Source organism: Vigna unguiculata, chromosome 9 (genome assembly GCF_037176805.1).
Source record: "Vigna unguiculata cultivar grain cowpea cultivar isolate G323 ecotype 2 chromosome 9, ASM3717680v1, whole genome shotgun sequence".
NCBI lineage: Eukaryota > Viridiplantae > Streptophyta > Magnoliopsida > Fabales > Fabaceae > Vigna > Vigna unguiculata.
The window spans coordinates 41,057,669-41,078,129 of record NC_140800.1 but is presented as its reverse complement, the minus strand read 5'-3'; the positions used below and the strand labels follow the sequence as shown (position 1 = coordinate 41,078,129).

Sequence of the window (20,461 nt, the reverse complement as noted above, 5' to 3'; positions counted from 1 at the left end):
CTATAATATTTGTATTGTATATTTATTTACTTAGATTCTATTATGTTTGAAGTATATATTTATTTAAAAACGTTTTATCAAAAAATCATGTACTTGGTGTTTGTTTACATTATTTTGAAATAAACCTGGAACGTTTTTTTCTCTGTTTATGGTTATCTGAGTTTTTTTGAGTACATTTTGGTTAATACTTTGTGGGATGTGTTGCAATCTAAAAATTATTTATTTATCGGACAATTTTTGGGCGTATTGGAAGAATGTTGTGGAGTGTATAAAGAAAGTAAAAAGACAGGATATTGTTTATGTGTTTTAATTTCTATTATCTATTAATATTTCATGTCTAAAAATGTTTCAGAACCTTACGAAAATTTTACTTATGTTTCTTAAGGCAAATTTTAAGAGACAAAATTGTGGTACTGGAAAACAATTTTATCGTAAGAAATAAAATCAAATTTTATTCATTTTATAGGAATTAAACATGTATTTTATCTGATTTTAAAATTATTTAAACTAAAATTTTATTTACAACTCATTTTTTTCATCAAGTTTTTCTTTTGAAAAAAAAATAATTTTTAATTTTTTATTGTAATTGTTCTAATATAAAATTTATTATTTCTCACTTACTTGAAAAAAATAAATTATAAATATCTTAAATCAAATTTTAAATTTTAAATTTAATATTTTAAGAAAATTTATGAGGTTTTTTTTACCTTAAAATGTATTTTTAATACGTCTTTTTATTTATTTTTATTTATATAGTTTTAAAGTCTAAAATAATTTTATTTATACAAATAAAAGTTCGGTTAATAATTAATTAGATTATGATTTTATTATTTTTAACATATAGAGATATATTATAAAAAGTATATATAAAAGGAAAATATATTTCTTTAAAAAAAAAAGAAGAAAATCAAACATATTTAAAATAAAATATTGTTTTTTAAGATCAAATTTTATTTTGGTATAATTTAACTTTTAAAATGATGAGAGATTGAAAATAAAAATTGAAATAGAAAAAAAAAGTGAAAAAGGAAGGTATGAAAAAGAAAAACTAAATAAAAGAAAATAAGAAATAACATAAAACATAGCTTTTAAATTTTGAAAAAGTTTTTCTTTTAAATTAAACTAAAGTAATTCTCTTAAACCTTTTTATTAGTTTAGATATTTCGATGGCAGGATTAGGACTAAAATTAGGACTAATTCCTTGTGGCCATAATGTTTGTTCTGACCCTGACCCGGAATCCAGGGGGGATTTCTGGATCTTCAATGTGTAACATATTCATATATGTGACTGTATAGAAAACTCTTTTGAGTCTTACTTTTGTATAATGTACCTGGAAAGGATATCAGCAAACATATTGTCAGATCCTTTAATATGTTCAAAGTTTATAATTTTTCCGGAATTTATGTAGTCTCTAAAAAGTAACCATCGTCTGTGAGGTTTTTTGTCATTATTTATTTGGTTTTTCCCATAGGAAACGATTGCTTCACAATCAATTCTAATGGTTATTTCTGGTTTATTTATCAAAAATAATTTAAATGCTTCTAAGGCGTGTATAATTGCATTGACCTCATAATCAGTGCTGGTCTGATAAACTTGTGGTTTCACAGTATATTTTCCAGAAGCATATCTGCATATTTGTTCATTATCTTTTGACAAGTATTTATTTTTCTTCCTTTTTAGGATGGCTCCCCATCCTGATTCGCATCCATCACATTCAAGTACTAAATAATCTGAATCTAATGGTAATTGTAGGGTAGGTAATTTATTTACCTTTTGTTTTATGTTTTGAACCAATTTTATATCTTCAGAATTGAACTTTCTTTCTCCTTTTAGAGAAGTTTTATTGTACAAAGGAGCAGTATATTTTCCCAAATCTGGGATAAAACCCCTGGCATAATTTAAAAGTCCTAAAAAAGATCTTAGGGTTTTTATGTCTTCCATTTTATCAGGAAAGTCTTGAATTTTCTTAGAAATGTGAGGTTGGAGTTTTATGGTTCCATTACCTATTTCTGTTCCAAGGAATTCTATGAAATTTTTACAAATTTCCATTTTTCCTTTTGATATAATTAAGCCATATTTTTCAAGTTTGTATAATACTTGTTTTAGGTGGAGATAATGATCTTCTTTTGTTTTGGAAAAAACTAGTATGTCATCTATATAGACACATGTAAAGGTTAGTCTAGAGGACTTAGTCTAAGTTTTGTAGATTACACAAATATACCACGACTTGACTTAGAACAAGATAGGTTAGCCGAAAATAGGCATAGCACTTCAGCCATTCCTGATAACGAACACATTTCCATGATGAATACCATACAATACGAAGATGATGAAATGACTGATGAAGAATGGAATCATCATCAGGCAATTATAGCCATGTATAGACAAGGATCTTTAGATCCCTTTACAAACACAGATATTGAAGATATTTATGATGAAACAGACGATATCATAAATAATTTTCTTGATAACCTATATTTAGACAAAGAAGACAGCTCTTCAGTAATATCAGAACCTTTATCTACAATAGGTTTCGTCAATACAAGTGTAGGATCAGTAAACCCCAACAGTTATCAGTTAGAACATGTTGGTACACAAAGCTATTCTACTGGATTCATACCCAGAGAATCCCCAACAAATGTTACTTTTACAGATAATCAATATACAACACAGGGGAAGAGGCTTCCAATAGAACCAAATTTCCCTTTGCCAAATCTTTTATTAAACATAGGAGGAATTGACCCTCAATTATTACCAACATACATTGAACAATGGACTGCTACTGTAATCCGTGATTATGGTATCCATTACGAAAAGGAAGTTCAGTCTTCACAAGACATGATTGCCAAAGGTGAAACCTACTTAGGTGATATAGCCAGAGCATGTTGGGAATCTTTTAAAAAAAATTACCCAACAGAATTAAATACATTAGTAATCGAACCAGGTCCTAACATTTATAATTTTTGCTCTCTAATACAAAGATTACTCACTTCTCAATCTGCAAATGATGGGAATACACTCAGACAACAAATTTATTTAGGACATCTAGAAAGGTTGTCTATAACATATTTTGGAAAAATCAAAGAATTTTTACAAGATTATCTCATGTATGCTTCTATAGCCGGATGTTTTCATGATATAAGTGTTGGAGAAAAGATGTTTCTCAAACTTCCAGGAAAATTAGGCCAGAAAATCAGAGAATCCTGGAAAAACGATGAGGTAACCCCCATGTTAAATAACCTCTCAATAAGAATACAACATATTATGAAAGTAATGGAAGACACTTGTACACATATTGCAATACAAAAACAATTAAAAAATTCTGATTCTGGAATTTGTAAACAAATATACACTCCACAACAATACAATCAAAATAAAAAATATATGCCCAGAAGAAAACCTAGATATAGCCAATCTTATAGTCATAAGTCTCAATCGACTGCACGTGGTATTTTCATAAATCACAAAGGGCTCATTGTCCTTTATGCTACAATATAAAATGTATTACAACACATCTAAAAATACAAGAAATACCTATCTTTTTAGAACAAAAAGAAAACACAAAAGATAAAAACATAATTGATACTAGGACTTCAATTTTAGAAACCAGAGTAAATAACCTTGAAGAAAAAATCCTTCGTCTAGAACAAATAATCCAAGATCCTGAAACAAGCACCATCTCAAAAAACATACAAAATAACATGATGGGAACCACAGAATGTATCCCATTGGTTTGCAACGAAAAACAACTAATATCTGTTAAAGTATTAGTAAAATTAAATTTTCCAAAACAAAACAAAAACCCTGCTAAGGAAGAAATCATACAAGCCCTCTTAGACACAGGATGTTCCGAGACAGTCGTCTGCAGAACAAAAGTACCTTCATATATGATTACTAAGAGTAAACATATACAAAAAACAAGAACTATGTCTGGAATAGTAATGATAAATGATGAAGAAATAAACAATATTTCTCTTCAATTCAGTACAAATTGTGACCTATTTGGCCAAAAAATACATCTTAAAACCATGCGTGTAGAAAATTTAGTCCCTTCAAAACAAAGCATGATTATTGGTTTAGATTTTATATTAGGCCATAATAGAACTATCACTATAAATAAGGATTATGTCATTATTAGTGATAAAACACAAATGTCACCCATAATTAGTGGAGACAGCTATACAAAACCATCCTCTGATGAATGTTCATGTACAAACACCAGATCATCAGAAAAGTGTGATTATATGAAAGAAGATTTAGAATCCATAGATTACTGTTCAAATGACACTATGGACTCTTTTTCCTCCATAAAAATATCTAAAACAATCACTTTTGATAATATCCAACAGATTTTGGATAGGTTAAATAAAACCAGCATAATAGGAGAAGATCCCACCAAATTTTGGGATCGTGATCCTGTTACTTGTAAATTAAACATAATCAACCCCGATTTAATTATAAAGACTAAAGATATTCAGTTCAATAATTGGGAACAGGAAGAATGTCGAATGCATATTGACCATCTTCTGAAATTAAAAGTAATAGCTCCAAGTGAAAGTCCTCACAGGAGTCCTGCTTTCATAGTAAATAAATCTTCCGAACAAAAAAGAGGTAAACTAGAATGGTTTATAATTATAAACGTTTAAACGATAATACAGTTGAAGATGGATATACAATTCCGTCTAAAGAAATTCTTATAAATCGTATTCAAAATGCAAAATGGTTTTCAAAATTTGATCTCAAAAGTGGATTCCATCAAGTAAAAATGGAACCAGAATCTATAAAATGGACAGCCTTCTCCTGTTCTTTGGGTAAATGTGTTTGCCATAAATGTCCTTCATTTCTTCTTGTGAAGGCTTGAGCTGGCAAGAACTGTGTACCATAAGAGCTAATGGCTTCTTCTAATGGTCTAGTGTTTATTCTATACATAGAAGAAATATGGTTACTTATTCTTCCTATGAAGGTTATGTCTAAATGTAGATTTTCACCCATCCAATTGGGTCCAAAACCTATCGTTTGTACTTCTAGGTTTATATGATTTATAAAATCTTGTAAAGTTAATGTGAAATTTGGAGCAAGATAAATAAGAGAAAAGGGTTGATTTAAATCTACTTCTAAAATCCCTATTACACTTTGTGAATCATTATTCTGAAATCTTGAATCGTGTAGAACTATCAAAGCTCTAGCTCCAATCATATGTCTGGCTAAGGATCTTACTCCGATGGTAATTAATCCCATGTGGACATATCTTCCTTGTTGATTTTGTAATTGTCTTCCTGTTTGTGGAGATATTAGAGGGATTATCTCATAGGTATTGTCAGGGAGATGAAAATCTTCTATTCTCCTATATCGATAGAGGCTTGTTCGTTCTGAACTTAGCCATCCTATGTTGTATAATTGTCTAGGATTTAGAGAATCTATCCTTGAGTTAGATCCTATATCTGTATTTTGGTGTATGTCTACTAAATCTTCTAATCTTCTAATGTTAGTAGTTCTTTGTCTATTTAAGAATCTATCTAAAATTCCTGGATGTTGTATAAGATTTTGACTTCTAGTCTGATGTTCCCTTAATCTTCTGGGGGTTCCAGGGAATCTTTGTGTGCTACTAGGTTCTGTTGTACTATTCATATTAATATTATCAGTTTGTGTTTGTGTAGACGTATTGGTTTGTGTCATCATTACAAACTATTTTCATTGTTTGAAGAAGGTGCTGCGTTGGTACTTGCAGCTTTTGAATCTTTTTTAGTTGTAACTTTGATAAATTTTTGTGAATTTTTAGAAGTTGCTTTTATATGTGTATGTGTCCCTAAAGATAGTTTTGATACTTGCTTTATAAGACCATCTATGTCTTGGGACAAGTTCGTCTTTTTAGTAGAATCAATCATATGATTCAATTTTCTAGAAACTTCTTCTAGAAGAGCTATTATAGTGTTATTTTGTCCTATAAGGACTGTGTGTACAGGGTCTACTTCTGAAGTAGGTTTTTTATAACCTACAGGAGGAGAGTTTGTAATTTTTTCAACAGCAGTTAGAGCTGATTTGTAATCGGAGCCTAGAAATGGCTGTATGTTATCCATTAAAACAGAAAAATAAGAAAGCAGTGTAGGCAAAACAGAAAAGCAGTATAGAAGCAGTGTAGTCAAAGAGGAAAAGCAGTAGTAAGAGATAATAGGCAGGAATCTACGGAATACACTGTAGAGTAATACTTATAAAAGAATATAAGTAATCATAAGGCTCAAAAACTCTTTATTTTATCTGGAATCGTGGTGGGACCGAGGGATTAAGTATCAAAGTGTGAACCCTTACTAACAGCTATAGCTTTTGGTCAAGTGGCTAGCGCTGCGTGCTCATCCTTTGGTATCAGAGCAAGGCCGCGTGCTCGATTCCTGCCGAGGACGGAAATGGGGCAGCGTGTGGTAAGTCCCCTTGATTTCCCGAAGAGCGGGGGAATCAGAGTCGCGGAATCGTGGTTTTGTGATGTATTATTGAGTTGTATATTAATTGTCCATTATTTAAAATACTCTTTTGGTCTATGTTTTTGTTGAAAAATTTTAAATAGGTTATAAGATTTTTTTTTAGTCTCAATTAAGTTTATATTTTTAAAAATGTGTAATAATTAAGTTCATTCCGTTAGTATGGTGTTAAGGATATGCCACGTGTCAACTCCGCATTTTTTTTATTTTTTTAATTTTTTAAATTATTTAAATTTTTTTTGAAAATTATTCATATCACGTGTCACATCAATATTGTGGCACGTGTCAAGTCAGTAAGATGATATGTGTCAAGTCATTGTTTGAATCTCAATTTGGTCCATATATTTGTTATTTTAATTATATTTCAGTCCATTTTTTTTTTAATTTTCAATTTCATCATCTCCAAATTGAGATCAAATTTAACTTTTATGTAAATTTTAGAATGATATTTTTATTAAACCTTTTAATAATATTAACTTTATTTTATATTTTGTTTTAAAATTTTAAAATATTTATTTTAACTTGTTACAAAATTGTTTTAAATAATTTATATACAAATGTTAGAGTTGGTTTAAAAATAAAAATTTTATAAATTTAAATATAAAATTTTAAAACAATTTTGTAAAAGGTTAAAATAAATATATTTAAAAAATTTTAAAAAAATGAACTCAAATGTAGTAAAAATAATAAATATATGGATCAAATTGAGATTCAGACAATGATTTGATATGTGTCACCTTACTGACTTGACACGTGGAACAATATTGATGTGACACGTGATATGAATAATTTTTAATAAAAGAATTCAAAAAATTCAAAAAATTCAAAAAATTCAAAAAAGAAATTCAAAAAATTCAAAAAAAATTCAAAAAAATGTGGAGCTGACACGTGACACATCCTTAACACCGTTAACATCATACTAACGGAATGAGCCTAATTGTTACACATTTTCAAAAATATAGACCTAATTGAGACTAAAAAAATTCTTAGAATCTATTTGAGATTTTCAACAAAAACATAGATCAAGGGAGTATTTTAACCTATTTTTCCATAAATAATATACTGAATTAACGTCTTACCAGAGATAATAGACTGTCTATAGTTAAGAGTTTTTTTTTTTTGAATATATATAAGGGTCTTGCTAACCAGTGCCCTTAGGGCACTGGCTAATGATAATTAATATACATTGGATCCTACAAAAATACATACTGTAATATTAAATAAAACCTGACTTAATAATCATTAATTCAACTTTATTTTCTTTAAAAGACAAAAATGCCCATAAATATTGTACATGTGTATTTAATATTTTATTTAATGTTCACTAATAAAATTTAAAAACTAATTAAATAATAAAATAATTATATTTTAATGTTGTTAAAATTTAAATTAACAAAAAACCAACAAAGAAATAGTGTTAAACATTTAAAACTTAAAAAAAAACAACATAAAAAAGTATAAATTAACAGAAAAACCAACAAAAAAATATTGTTAAACATCTAAAAATTGTAAAAAAAAAAAATCATTAAAGTGTCAATTTAAGACTTAATTGATTTTTTTTTTCTTTTTAGTAGATACCTTAAAAATTCCAAAAACATGTTTTTCTTTTTATCTAATTATTTTTTATTTTCTAACTCATTACAATCATACTTTAATTTTTTCACTATAATTGTATCAATAATTTTTATTTACTACAATATAAAAATTTAATGTAATTGCCATAAATATTTTTTTATCACCATCCAACATATATTGGAGTTCAAAAGATACAAAATCTATGATCAAATTTTATTATTATGTTTATTATATGTTCTTTGCGTTATTTTTTATCAACCATTGAGTATATATGTTGATATTTGAAAAATTTTCTTAGATCTCTTAGATATTTTTCATCTTATCATACCCTTAATTACATATTTGTTTTCTTTTGTGCGATTTGTTTCAATAGTCTCCAAATTGTTTATAAGACACACATTTGTTAATTTTTTAATATTTTTATTTTTTGTTTATTTTCCTCATAAAATTTTATCTAATTATTTTTTATTTTCTAACTCATTACAATCATAATTTAATTTTTTCACTATAATTGTATAAATAATTTTTATTTACTACAATATAAAAATTTAATGTAATTGCATTGAATATTTTTTTGCCACCATCCACTGGCGGATGTTGACCACCATTGTTGGGGGTGTCCAAATAATACATCCAAAATTTATACATTTCATTATTGTCACTAACACAATAAAAAATGAAGTATACGAAGAAAATTGAGAGACATAAATACCAAAAATGATTTATCAATATAACTATTTAAATAATCTATTCCTTTATTCTTCATCAATATACCTATTTTAAAAAAAATACTAAAAAATAATTTATCATAATCTAATAAAAAATTGAGAGACATAAATACCAAAAGAAAATTCGATGATAATCAAACCACACTTAAAATTCAATTATAAAAAACACACAGTACAATCATTTTTTCTTCTATGTTGATAAAATAAAAAATTAATATAAAAGAGACTCATTAAATAAATTATTAAACTAATATTTCACTACCAAGTGAGACAAAAGAGAATTACCTTCTTCTTTATTTCTTCGAATGGAAGAGAACAGTTGAGAGATGAAAGCAAAAATAATTGGTTTTTTTCTCTTCCAAAAGAAAAGAAAATAGGTAAGAATGGAAGATGAGAAAAATTTGTAAGAAATTCAAGACATAGACATATAAAATAGGCCCATCAAATAAATTATTGAATAAATATTTCACTACCAAGTGAGACGAAAGAATTACTTTCTTCTTTTCTTTCTTGAGGATGGAAGAGAATAAAAGAGAAATAAGAGTGAAAATAATAGATCTTTTTCTTTTCAGAAACAAAAGAAAACAGATGAGAATGAAATATGAAAACAATTTATGAAAAACACAATCTATAATGAAAACAAATAATTAAAAATATCTTGATAAATCTTTTTAATCTTTATTCTTTATTATATTTGATTTTATATTTTATTATTTATTAGTATTAATTATTATGTTTATAAAAGAAAAAAAATATTTAATTTAATATTTATAACAAAATAAAATCAAAATACCTAATATTTATAATAAAAAATCAAAATATTTATTGTAAAAAGAGTTTCAAAATTTTTGGGGGGCCAAGGCCCCTCCCTGCACCCATGATGATCCGCCCCTGCCACCATCCAACATATACTGGAGTTCAAAAGATACAAGATTTATGTTAAAATTTTATTATTATGTTTATTATTTGTTCTTTGCGTCATTTTGATCGAGTGATGTATTATAACTTTTATTAATGTATAAAAAATAGATTCATTATAATTTAAAAAATTGAAGTAAACAAACATTTAAAATATATTAAAATATATTTTAATTTGAATATTTTTAAAATTTATCAACTATGTTTCATTAATGTTTGTAAATTTAATAAATGGTTTGGTTCATGAGATTTTATTTGGTATTCTAATATAAAATGTAAATAACTATAATTTATTTCAAAGTATTTGATATCGAAGAAACAAATCATCCTCCTAATATTGAATATTTGATAATATTATGCTTCATTTATCGTAATTTTTATTACTTTATAAAAATGAATTAAAATTAATATTAAAGTAGTAAGAAAACGGATACGGGTATGAGTACGAGATTATACCTGTTACCCGGTGGGGATAGGGATGAGACAAATTCAATACCCATTGTATTTGGGCATGAGGATGAGGATGAATTTTTTTACAAAGATGAGTATGAGATAGTAAAACTCATCCCTGTCCGGTTGTCATCCCTACTCCCAACATACACTAAAAACATAAAAAATAATGAAGTTAAAAGTTCTTTTTAATATATATAATTATGAAGTCAACTCACCATAATGACAAACCAAATTAATTGATTAATATAATCTAACAACTTGCGTACCACAATACCCTCCGTTTGATTTGCATTCGCATGTGTACCCGTCCCCGAATCCAATATAATATATATATATATATATATATATATATATATATATATAATAAATTTACATTTTAATATAATTAAAAAGTAAATAATATATAACTAAAATAAAACGATTGAAAAGTTAAAAGAAAATGGATAAATATTACTTTATATTTTCCTAGTTTTTTTTAAAATATTTTTAGGCAAGTCTCCCAACGTCGTTGTGAATCTTCTTGTGCCCATCACTTTAGAATGTTTGGTTTTTATTAGGATGCATTCACCTATATCTTCAAAATTTAATTGAGATTTTTTTAATTCATATATATATATATATATATATATATATATATATATTATAACTTCAATTTAAACAAAAAATTTTATTCAAAAAAAAAAAAATTTTTTTCCGTAAAATATTCATATATTTTATTTGTTAAAAATATATAATAAGATTTAGAATCTATTTCGAGGGATTCTGCCTATTTTTAATTAGCCGTGATGCACATGTACGTGTAAATAAGTGGGTTAAATTTCAATTTGTATCTTTGACTTTATTTTCATGATTTTATATATTCCCACGTTTAAGAAAAATCACAATTTATATGTATGTTCCATTGATCCTAGGTCCTGTAGGTATAAATTGTTTTGTCATGTAGTTAAAATATTGTTAAAATATCTGTCCTTCATGTGATATGTTCGCAAATTAGTGTCCATGGTACCTATATAAGAGGAAGTTGCAGAAGAACAAATCACATCCAGAGAGATAGAGAGAAAGAACAAGTGAGAGTGAGAATATGACGATTTCATGTCTTGATTTTTGGAAGGATGGAAAAATAATAGAGGAAGGGAGTGAGGAATGGAAGGAGATGAGCATGAAAGTGAGAGAAGCATGTGAGAGTTATGGTTGCTTCCTCTTGAGGTGTGATGAGATGAACTCCAATGGTGCACGCGAAGAACTGTTTAATAATATGAAAGCACTGTTTGATTTGCCTCAAGAAACAAAGCAAAAACACACGAGTCCAAAGCCTTTCAGAGGCTTCAACTCGTATAACTATATGTCCACTCTCTATGAAAGTTTTGCAATCGATGATGTTCTTCTCTCAACATCTGTGGACAACTTGACCAACCTCATGTGGCCTCAAGGAAACCCGCAGTTTTGGTATTCATTTTGTAATATTCTGGTAAATTAATGATAGCTTGTAAGACCTCGTAACGTGTGTTTTTTTATGCAGTGAGACACTGAAGGGTACGAGCTTAAAGATGTCGGATTTAAGCTTGGTGATCTTGAAGATGATTGTGGAGGGTTATGGGCTTCCCCGGCATCACATTTCAGATGTTGAAAACCTTAAGAGTTCTTGCAACGTACGAATGAACATGTACGATACTGACAAAAAAAACACTGTGAACAGGAATATCGCCAATGATCACATTGACAAAAACACCTTAACCATTTTGTGTGAAAATGAAGTTCCGGGTTTGCAGGTGCAATCCAAAACTGGGGAATGGGTTGACGTAGTCATACCCAAGAATTGCTTTGTGGTTATCGTTGGTGATGCATTGAAGGTATACATATACGTAGAAAATTGTATACTTATATAATTTTTACATTATAATTATGAAGTTGTGGTTATAGCTACGTTAATGAAACAGGCATGGAGCAATGGAAGGATTCATGCAGCGATGCATAGAGTGGTGACGAATGAAGAGAAACAGAGATTCACTTTTGGAGTTTTTGTGGCACCAAGGGAAGATATGAAGATCAAGGTGCCTCGTGAGTTGGTTGATGAAAAAATTCATCCTCTTCAGTATCGTGCTTTTAATTATGGAGAGTTTCTCAGTTTCTATGCTGAGAATCGCCGTACCAACAACGGAAATGCACTTGAAGTGTTTGCTGGTCTTTGAAAGTAATTCATGATTATGATCCATATGCACCAGATCAAGTCAAAATATTCAGGGGATCGCTCATATAATTGTACCTCCTTTTCAATAAAATCAATTCTGTTGCTTCATCTATAAAATTTGTTAAAATAACTGGCAGATATTTTTTTATATCTGTCACTTGTGTTGTGTTGTTAGGAATGAATATATATTATGAACTGCAACAAGAAAAGGGATTAAGTTTAATTACATTTAAATTTATTTTTTGTTATTACTATGGTAAATTTATTTTTTGTTATTACTATGTTTCAATTTCGTAGCTATTAATTAATAAAATCGCGATAACAGGTTTTAATTTTAATGAGCTCCATTTTTTATACATATATAGATACGTTTACAGAGATGCACCAATAACATAACATGCACCATATAATATTAATTAACACACCCTTAAATTTCCGTTCTTGACTTTAATATTTTAAAATCATCGTAACATTTTTTAAATTATTCTCTTACACATTATTATTATTATTAAACACTAGGGTACACACAGACATGCATTATTATTATTATTAAATACTAGGGTACACAGGCATATACGTGTTAGTAATGTTTAATAACAATAATAGGGAAACATAAAAGAGGAAATCCTCTATATATGTATTATTATATATTATGAATAATTAATAAAACTATAAAAACTATTAAAAAACAATCAATAATAATCACATTCTTTATAATATATTAACACACTCTTAAATTTTCGTTCTTGACTTTAATACTTTAAAACCATCATAACATCTTTAAAATTATTCTGTTACACAATATTATTATTATTACTATTATTATTAAACATTATGAATAATTAATAAAACTATTAAAAAATAATCAATAATAATAATCACATTCTTAATAGTATATAAGTATTACACCAGTGCATAATTACATATAATCAGTCATTTTAATGCATAACAATGAATTTATTTTCTGATCAGGCGTCAATGGCAGTTACTTGTAGTTTCCTAAGGGAGAACCTTACTGTGTGGTTTTCCTCTTTGCATCGCCCTCCCCCAACCATCTTAAACAAGTGATAGATCGGTAAGAACCTCAATATCAATCTTATGAATATGACATGTTATATAAAAATATCCTAACTTATTCCCTATATCATAGTTCAATTGCTGCACATAACATGTTGTTAGGGAGATCAACGACTAAGGCAAAAGGTCTTGTATGGTATTCTCTTCAGGTTTGATATTTCTATCCATATCTTTATAATTGTTTGCTTGATTTTCTTCCTTAATTAATTGTAACGTTGTTAATATAATGTTGTTAATATAATGTAGTGTAATAGACAAACTGACTCATATGAGTGCGGTTACTATATAATGCAATGGATGACAACCATTGTGCGTGCTCGTATTACAACAAATTGGGAAACGGTAATATATATTTGAATTAAAACAAATACTTTGCAATATTTCCTTTTTATATACTAACTTAACTTAATCTATTATTTTGTAGACATTCAAGAGTCCTGCAGCAATTCCCGCAAAGTCCATCAAGTTTTGTAGGATAGCATGTGCCAAATATATAATTGAAATGTACAATACTATTGATTAGGACATGTATCTTGATTGTAAATGATTTGTAATTGTCTTTTAAATGAATTTGAATTATGGATGTGTTATAAAATATTATGTTTTGATCTATTCTGGTCTGTGTTGGGTGCTGAACAAAATTTGCAGGTTTAAATGTGGGAATAACACCAAAACAGAAACTGCATTAAAAAAAAACATATTAGGCCTTGGTTCATACCAGAACCGAAGCAAAAAGCGTACATATGGCCTCGGGTGCAACCAAAACCAAGGCCAAAAGGGGATCGAATTTTTTTAAAAAAAAGCACATGTGCCCTCAAGTGCAACCAAAATCGAGACCAAAAGGGGATCGAATTTAAAAAAAAAAAGAGAAGCACATATGGCCTCGGGTGCAACCAAAACCGAGGCCAAAAGGGGGCCGAATTTATAAAAAAAAAAAAAGAAGCACATATGGCCTCGGGTGTAACCAAAACCGAGGCTAAAAGGCCGGACTCTATGGCCTCGGGTTCCACTGAATCGAGGCAGAAGAGGGCTCTATGGCTTCGGGTCTTTACCGAGGCCAAAAGCTATGCTCTTTTGGCCTTGCCCCAATATGCTTCGGTTCGGGAACCAGTGCATAATATTAAAAACAACCGCTGCCAAAACCCCTTCCTACACTGGTGTTAATTAAAGAATTAAAACTATTAAAAAATAATCATTATTATTAAACATTATGAATCATTAATAATAATACAAATAATAATAATAATAATAATAATAATAATAATAATAAAAAGGTTTAAATATACATTTGGTCTTTAATTTAGTTGTTTTTATTCAATTTGGTCCTCATTTTCGTTTTGTGTTCAATTAGGTCCTTCACGTGTAAGCTCCTGGTTTTTTGATTTTTTTAATTTCAAAAAAAGTGTCCACATGTCAAGACACAATTGTGCCACATGTCAATGCTAGTGTCACATGTCAGTTTGTGGTTTTATTATTTCTTTTTGTTCAATTTAGTCTCGATATTTGTTATTTCTGTTTTTAGTTAAAAAACAAAAAAATCAGGAGTTGACACGTAACATATATTGTTAAAAAACGTTAACTACTTAAACACCGTGAAAAGGACTAAATTGACCCAAATTTGACAAAAATAAGGACATAATTGAATACAAAATGAGAATAAGAACTAAATGTATATTTAAGCCTAATAATAATAATTGTAAAACTAATAAAAATAATAATAGTAATAATAATAATTATACTAAAATATTATATATGGAAAAACCTCGTAAAAAATAATATAATATAATGTTATACTAAAATTAAAAAAAAATCTTATAATAAAATTAAAAAAAATGTAAACAGATAAATCAAATAAATAATATAATATAATATTAGATGAGACAATAAGAAGAAAGAAGAATTGATAAGAAATTTATTAAAATTTTCAGGCTATAACATTACTAATAAGAAGAAAGTGAGCACTTTACTATATTTTTTACCATAATTAAAATATTTGAACGAAATTTATATTACAAATAAATGTTGTTGCCAAAAAGTTATAAGCACCTGACATACATGGTCATGTACAAAAATTTTTAATTATTAACAAATTATTGTATTTAAAAAATTATAAATAATGTAAGAAAAACAAGGTATTAAATCCACAAAATAAATAATACAAATGAGAGATGTTAAAATTTCTAAAATATAATTGTCAAATTGAAAATTGAAGAGAATATTACCCCACAAAAGAATAAAAAAACTGAAATGTAGTTTTGAAAATTCTACAAAATAATAGTTATTAATAAGAGATTAAAACTCTTGTAGATGCTACTGTTCTTTTTTGGGTGTTGGAGAAGTTATTCTTTTTAAAATGGTAGTTTTGGAAATTTCTCTTGTGACATCTTCAAAAGCATTTTGAATGACACTATAAGCAAAATACAAAGAGTCTCACGTCAAGAAAAGTATAAAAAGTCTCATATCATTTTTTTTAATACGGAGAAGTGAATCACCCTTCAAAATCAGATGGTTTAATTATCATGCTTCTTGTCGAGGTTTTAAAAATGATATAGAAGTTAAAACTTTGTAGAAAAAGTCTTGTCTCAATAACATGGAGTGTTTGAAGAAGTTTTGGTCGATATTATTTTTTTTTTGTTGGTTTTGGATGTATGTATTTCTTTTAGGTTTGGTTTCACCCAATCTTTCCTTATTATATAAAGACTATATACGTCGGTTTTGTATTTTTTTTTTCCTTTTTGTGTTTTTGCGTATAAGGATTGAAACATTCAAAATACTCTACCATTGATATATTCTTTAATTATTGTAAAAAAAGAAGAAGTTAAATCTCCATGTTATAAATAAGATATCATAGATCGTCGTAAACCTTTAAAAAAGAATGATGCAACTCTATTTACAAATATTTAAAATATTTCATAAAAAATCTCGCAAATAAATTTACAAAAGATAAAAATTCTCAGCAAATAGAACAGTTTTTTTCCTTCCTAGTGGCCCCAATTATAAAATTTGTCAAAATAACTAGCAGATATTTTTTATATGTCACTTGTGGAAAAAAAAAACAATAATAAATGCAGAAGTTGAAGCACATGTAAAGACAAATTTGATTGGTAGTAGTATGGAGTTTCACAGGTAATTCCGTAACTTTTTTCTCCTCCCTTTCCTAAATATTATCTCTCATGTTATAATATCAATTTGTTTAGTTTGGTATAAATTTTAGAATAGACCGTTCTTATTCTAATTATTTGACGTCTAGCATATTTTTAGTTCATTTACAATTTTGCTAACGTAACTAAAATATGTTGTAGAGCTATACACTTCAGAAAACAAAATGCTTGTATGCTAAGTTCATTTTTAAATAATTTATTTTAAATTAGGATAAAATTAATTGTAACACTTTGGATAAGTATAATCTACAAATACACATAATAATATGTATAATATGTTGCTGTAATATTAGTTGACATAAAAAGTATTTCAAAAGAATAAGAATGCACATAGAAAATAAATAAATAAATAAATATATATATATATATATATATATATATATATATATATATATATATATATATATATATATATTAATAGAAAAAAAGACATTTACAAAGTCTAGTAATCTTTTGATTAAAATACTTCTTTGATCCATTAATTCTAGTTTTTGTACTAAGATCTAAAATAGGTCTCCATACCTTTTTAGTCTCAATTAGGTCTATGTTTTAAAAAAATGTGTAACAATTACATCCATTCCGTTAGTATGGTACTAACAACGTTAAGTACGTACCATGTGTCAACTCTTCATTTTTTTTAATTTAAGTTTTGTATTTTTGTAATTTTTTATTTTAAAGTATTTTTGTCACGTGTCACATCAGTATCGTGCCACATGTCAAGTCAGTGACACATATCAAGTCATTATCTTAATCTCAATTTGGTTTATTAGAACCTCCAATACTAAAAAATTTTATATTTCTTGTTAATTTTGTTTTGAATTTTTTTTTGTAGAAAATACTTATAAATTTTGTTATGAATTTTTTTTCAGGAAATTGTTGCAAATTTTTTTGTAAAATATGTTGTATAAAACACTTTTCACAACAAGTTTTGTAAAAAATACTAGCGAATTTTATAATTTTGTAAGAAATAATTACTCATGAAGGAATTACTTGCCAATCAAGATTCCTAGAAAAAAATAGCAAGAAATTTTTTTTTACACATTTTTTTTAACAAATTTGCAAGTCCCATGTAATATGAAAATATTTAGTATAGTGCTCGTTCTTATAACATGTTATAAAATAAATAAAAAAAGAAGGAAAAGAGATAGTAGAGACTAATTTTCTGTGTGTCATTACCAATAGAAAAAGTCCATGTTTATAGATACAAAAGACATACCAAAGGATACAAGTGATTGGTTACAATAGTTAATGATAATATCAATAAGAATCAATCATAAATAATAGCTAACAAGTAAATGAACATCCATTGGTTTCATAACAAAAGGATAAATATCGACCTTTACAATATACATCTTGGGATAAAATTAACAATAATGCTCAATTATATATTTAAATACTTTAAGGTAAGATATTTAGGTTTACCTTGATGACAGGACGGATTACATATTTTTTTTATCCGTATTAATTTGAGATATCCACTCCACTTATTCATTAATATTAAATTATGTCATTTGTAAGATTATATATCTTTTTATCCGTATTAATTTGAGATACCCACTCCACTATCCATTAATATTAAATTATGTAATTTGTGTTATATCTGAACTGTTTTTTTCAATACTTACTTTCAATTTCAATAATAATTTTTAGGATTAAATATGTTTTTGGTCCCTTAACGTTAAGTGAAAATTGGAATTAATCCATTCTCGATACTCTGGACCAATTTAGTGCTCTAACTTTAGAAATGTATGAAATTATTCCTTTTAACCAAATTTTTATTCATAATAGTCACTATTTTAGTCACCTATAATATTTTATTTTGAAAATTGAAACTAAAGTGATTAACATATTTTAATCATTAAAATAATATGTTATATAAAAGGAGATGTAATTGTATTAGCCCAATCCTTATTGTATTATTTTGACTTGATGATATGGTACATTCATATATAATGATGAACTGAGTGACTCTCAAAGATCAGCAAACACATCAATTGCATTATGGTTGCGAGTTGAAAAAAAGTGAGTGAGAAACTCTCCATAATTAAATGGACGATAACGAAGAGGATGATCTTTGTGATCCACCAACTCACCAGGCACCTCAATCTTCATCTCTTCCTTTGGTGCCACAAAAATTCCAAGAGTGTATCTCTCTTTCTCTTTCTCTCCTCTCACCTCCACTCTATGCATCGCTGCATGAACCCTTCCATTGCTCCATGCCTGTTCATTCATGTACCATAACTTTCATTATTCAATACATACATATATAACAACATTTTCAATTAATTCATGTCAAAGTTTAAGTTAAGGGTTTTCTGCGCGCGCGCACACACACACACATATATATATATATATATATATATATATATATATATATATATATATATATATATATATATATATATATATATATATATATATATATATATATACCTTCAATGCATCACCAACAATAACCACAAAGCAATTCTGGGGTATCTCTATGTCAACCCATTCCCCTGTTTTGGAAAGCACCTGCAAACCCTGAACTTCATTTTGGCACAAAACGGTTAAGGTGTCTTTGTCAGTGTGACCACCATCGTGAGAGGTACCCTTGTTTGCACCACTCTTGTACATGTTCAATCGTATCTGGCTACAACTCTTCATGCTTTCAACATCTGAAATGTAATGCTCGGGAAGCCCATAAGCCTCCACAATCATTTTCAACACCACTAAGCTTATCTCTGTCATCTTTAAGCTCATACCCTTCAACATCTCACTGCATGCAATCAAAATAATAATTTAACAAGGCCTTAAGTTATAATTTAGCATAATATTGGGAAGGAATTGAATGAATAATACCAAAAATGTGGGTTTCCTTGAGGCCACATGCGGTTGGTGAAGGTCTCCAGAGATGTTGAGAGAAGAACATCATCGACTGCAAAGCATTCATAGCTAGTTTTCACTAATTTATGCGAGTTAAAGCTACTGAAAGGTTTTGGACTTGTGTGTTGTTGCTTTGTTTTCTGAGGCAAATCAAACAATGTTTTCATATTCTTAAACAGCTCTTCAGTGGAGACCTCATCACACCTCAAGAGGAAGCAACCATAACTCTCACATGCTTCTCTCACTTTCATGCTCATCTCCTTCCACTCCTCACTCCCTTCCTCTACTGTTTTTCCACCCTTCCAAAAATCAAAACATGATATCATCATTTTTTTCACTCTCACTTCTTATATCTCATTCTTCTTCCACAACTCCCCCTTTATATACACATCATTTTTTGTTCATTCCAGATGAACACACACACCAATAGCCTGACATGCAGCATTTTCATAACTTTTCTGTCATTTTCTGCAACATAACTTAAATAAACAAATTCAATTAAAACATTTTTCAATTTCATAACTATTAATTAATAAAATCGCGATAACAGGTTTTAATTTTAATGAGCTCCATTTTTTTACATATATAGATACGATTACAGAGATGGACCAATAGCATAACATGCACCATATAATAGTAATATATGATGCAATCCATACTTCAACTTGGGTCACATATCCGTGTCCGACACGTATCCATACTTCAACTTGGGTCACATATCCGTGTCCGACACGTATCCGTATCCGATACTTTAGGATACTTTAACGATAATGAAGTTTCTACTTTATAAAATCATAGTAAACTACAAGAAAATATTTAAATAATGACGAATTTTTGTGACAACAAATAATTAGTCACTATATAGTGACCAATTTGGGTACCAATTTAAAAACTAAAAATGATTGAAAACTAAAAAAGTTCTAAAAATTATAATTGGTCTCTAAATTGATAAGTAAAATAGTCTTTATTATGAATTGTTTCTAAATTGTTCACTAACATTAACTATGAAGGTTTTGACTATC

At 27.9% G+C, this 20,461-nt stretch overlaps 2 protein-coding genes across 3 annotated transcripts; one reads left to right on the top strand and one right to left on the bottom strand.

Annotated features, from left to right (window-relative positions):
- Positions 1 to 11,129: 11,129 nt before the first annotated feature.
- Positions 11,130 to 12,587, top strand: LOC114162776 (putative 2-oxoglutarate-dependent dioxygenase AOP1). The gene is made up of 3 exons (XM_028046751.2): positions 11,130 to 11,594; positions 11,668 to 11,998; positions 12,086 to 12,587. Exons 1-3 carry the CDS (start codon positions 11,230 to 11,232, stop codon positions 12,335 to 12,337), a joined length of 948 nt encoding a protein of 315 aa, XP_027902552.1. The 5' UTR covers positions 11,130 to 11,229; the 3' UTR covers positions 12,338 to 12,587.
- A 5,892-nt stretch (positions 12,588 to 18,479) lies between these two features.
- LOC114195925 (putative 2-oxoglutarate-dependent dioxygenase AOP1) lies at positions 18,480 to 19,773 on the bottom strand. Of its 2 annotated transcripts, none has more exons than XM_028086373.2 (3): positions 19,416 to 19,773; positions 19,008 to 19,332; positions 18,480 to 18,794 (listed from the first exon to the last, which is right to left on the bottom strand). In XM_028086373.2, exons 1-3 carry the CDS (start codon positions 19,766 to 19,768, stop codon positions 18,546 to 18,548), a joined length of 927 nt encoding a protein of 308 aa, XP_027942174.1. In that variant the 5' UTR covers positions 19,769 to 19,773; the 3' UTR covers positions 18,480 to 18,545. The 2 variants fall into 2 exon arrangements, with proteins under 2 accessions (XP_027942174.1, XP_085522221.1); XM_085666095.1 differs by having other exon boundaries at positions 19,089 to 19,332.
- Between the last annotated feature and the right edge of the window lie 688 nt (positions 19,774 to 20,461).

Coding starts and splice junctions, on each gene's coding strand:
- LOC114195925 (XM_028086373.2), bottom strand. CDS start 19,768: ATGATGATATCATGTTTTGATTTTTGGAAGGGTGGAAAAACAGTAGAG. Junction 19,333..19,415: donor CAAGGAAACCCACATTTTTG/GTATTATTCATT, acceptor GATTGCATGCAG/TGAGATGTTGAAGGGTATGA. Junction 18,795..19,007: donor TTGTTGGTGATGCATTGAAG/GTATATATATAT, acceptor ATGAATGAACAG/GCATGGAGCAATGGAAGGGT.
- LOC114162776 (XM_028046751.2), top strand. CDS start 11,230: ATGACGATTTCATGTCTTGATTTTTGGAAGGATGGAAAAATAATAGAG. Junction 11,595..11,667: donor CAAGGAAACCCGCAGTTTTG/GTATTCATTTTG, acceptor TTTTTTATGCAG/TGAGACACTGAAGGGTACGA. Junction 11,999..12,085: donor TCGTTGGTGATGCATTGAAG/GTATACATATAC, acceptor TTAATGAAACAG/GCATGGAGCAATGGAAGGAT.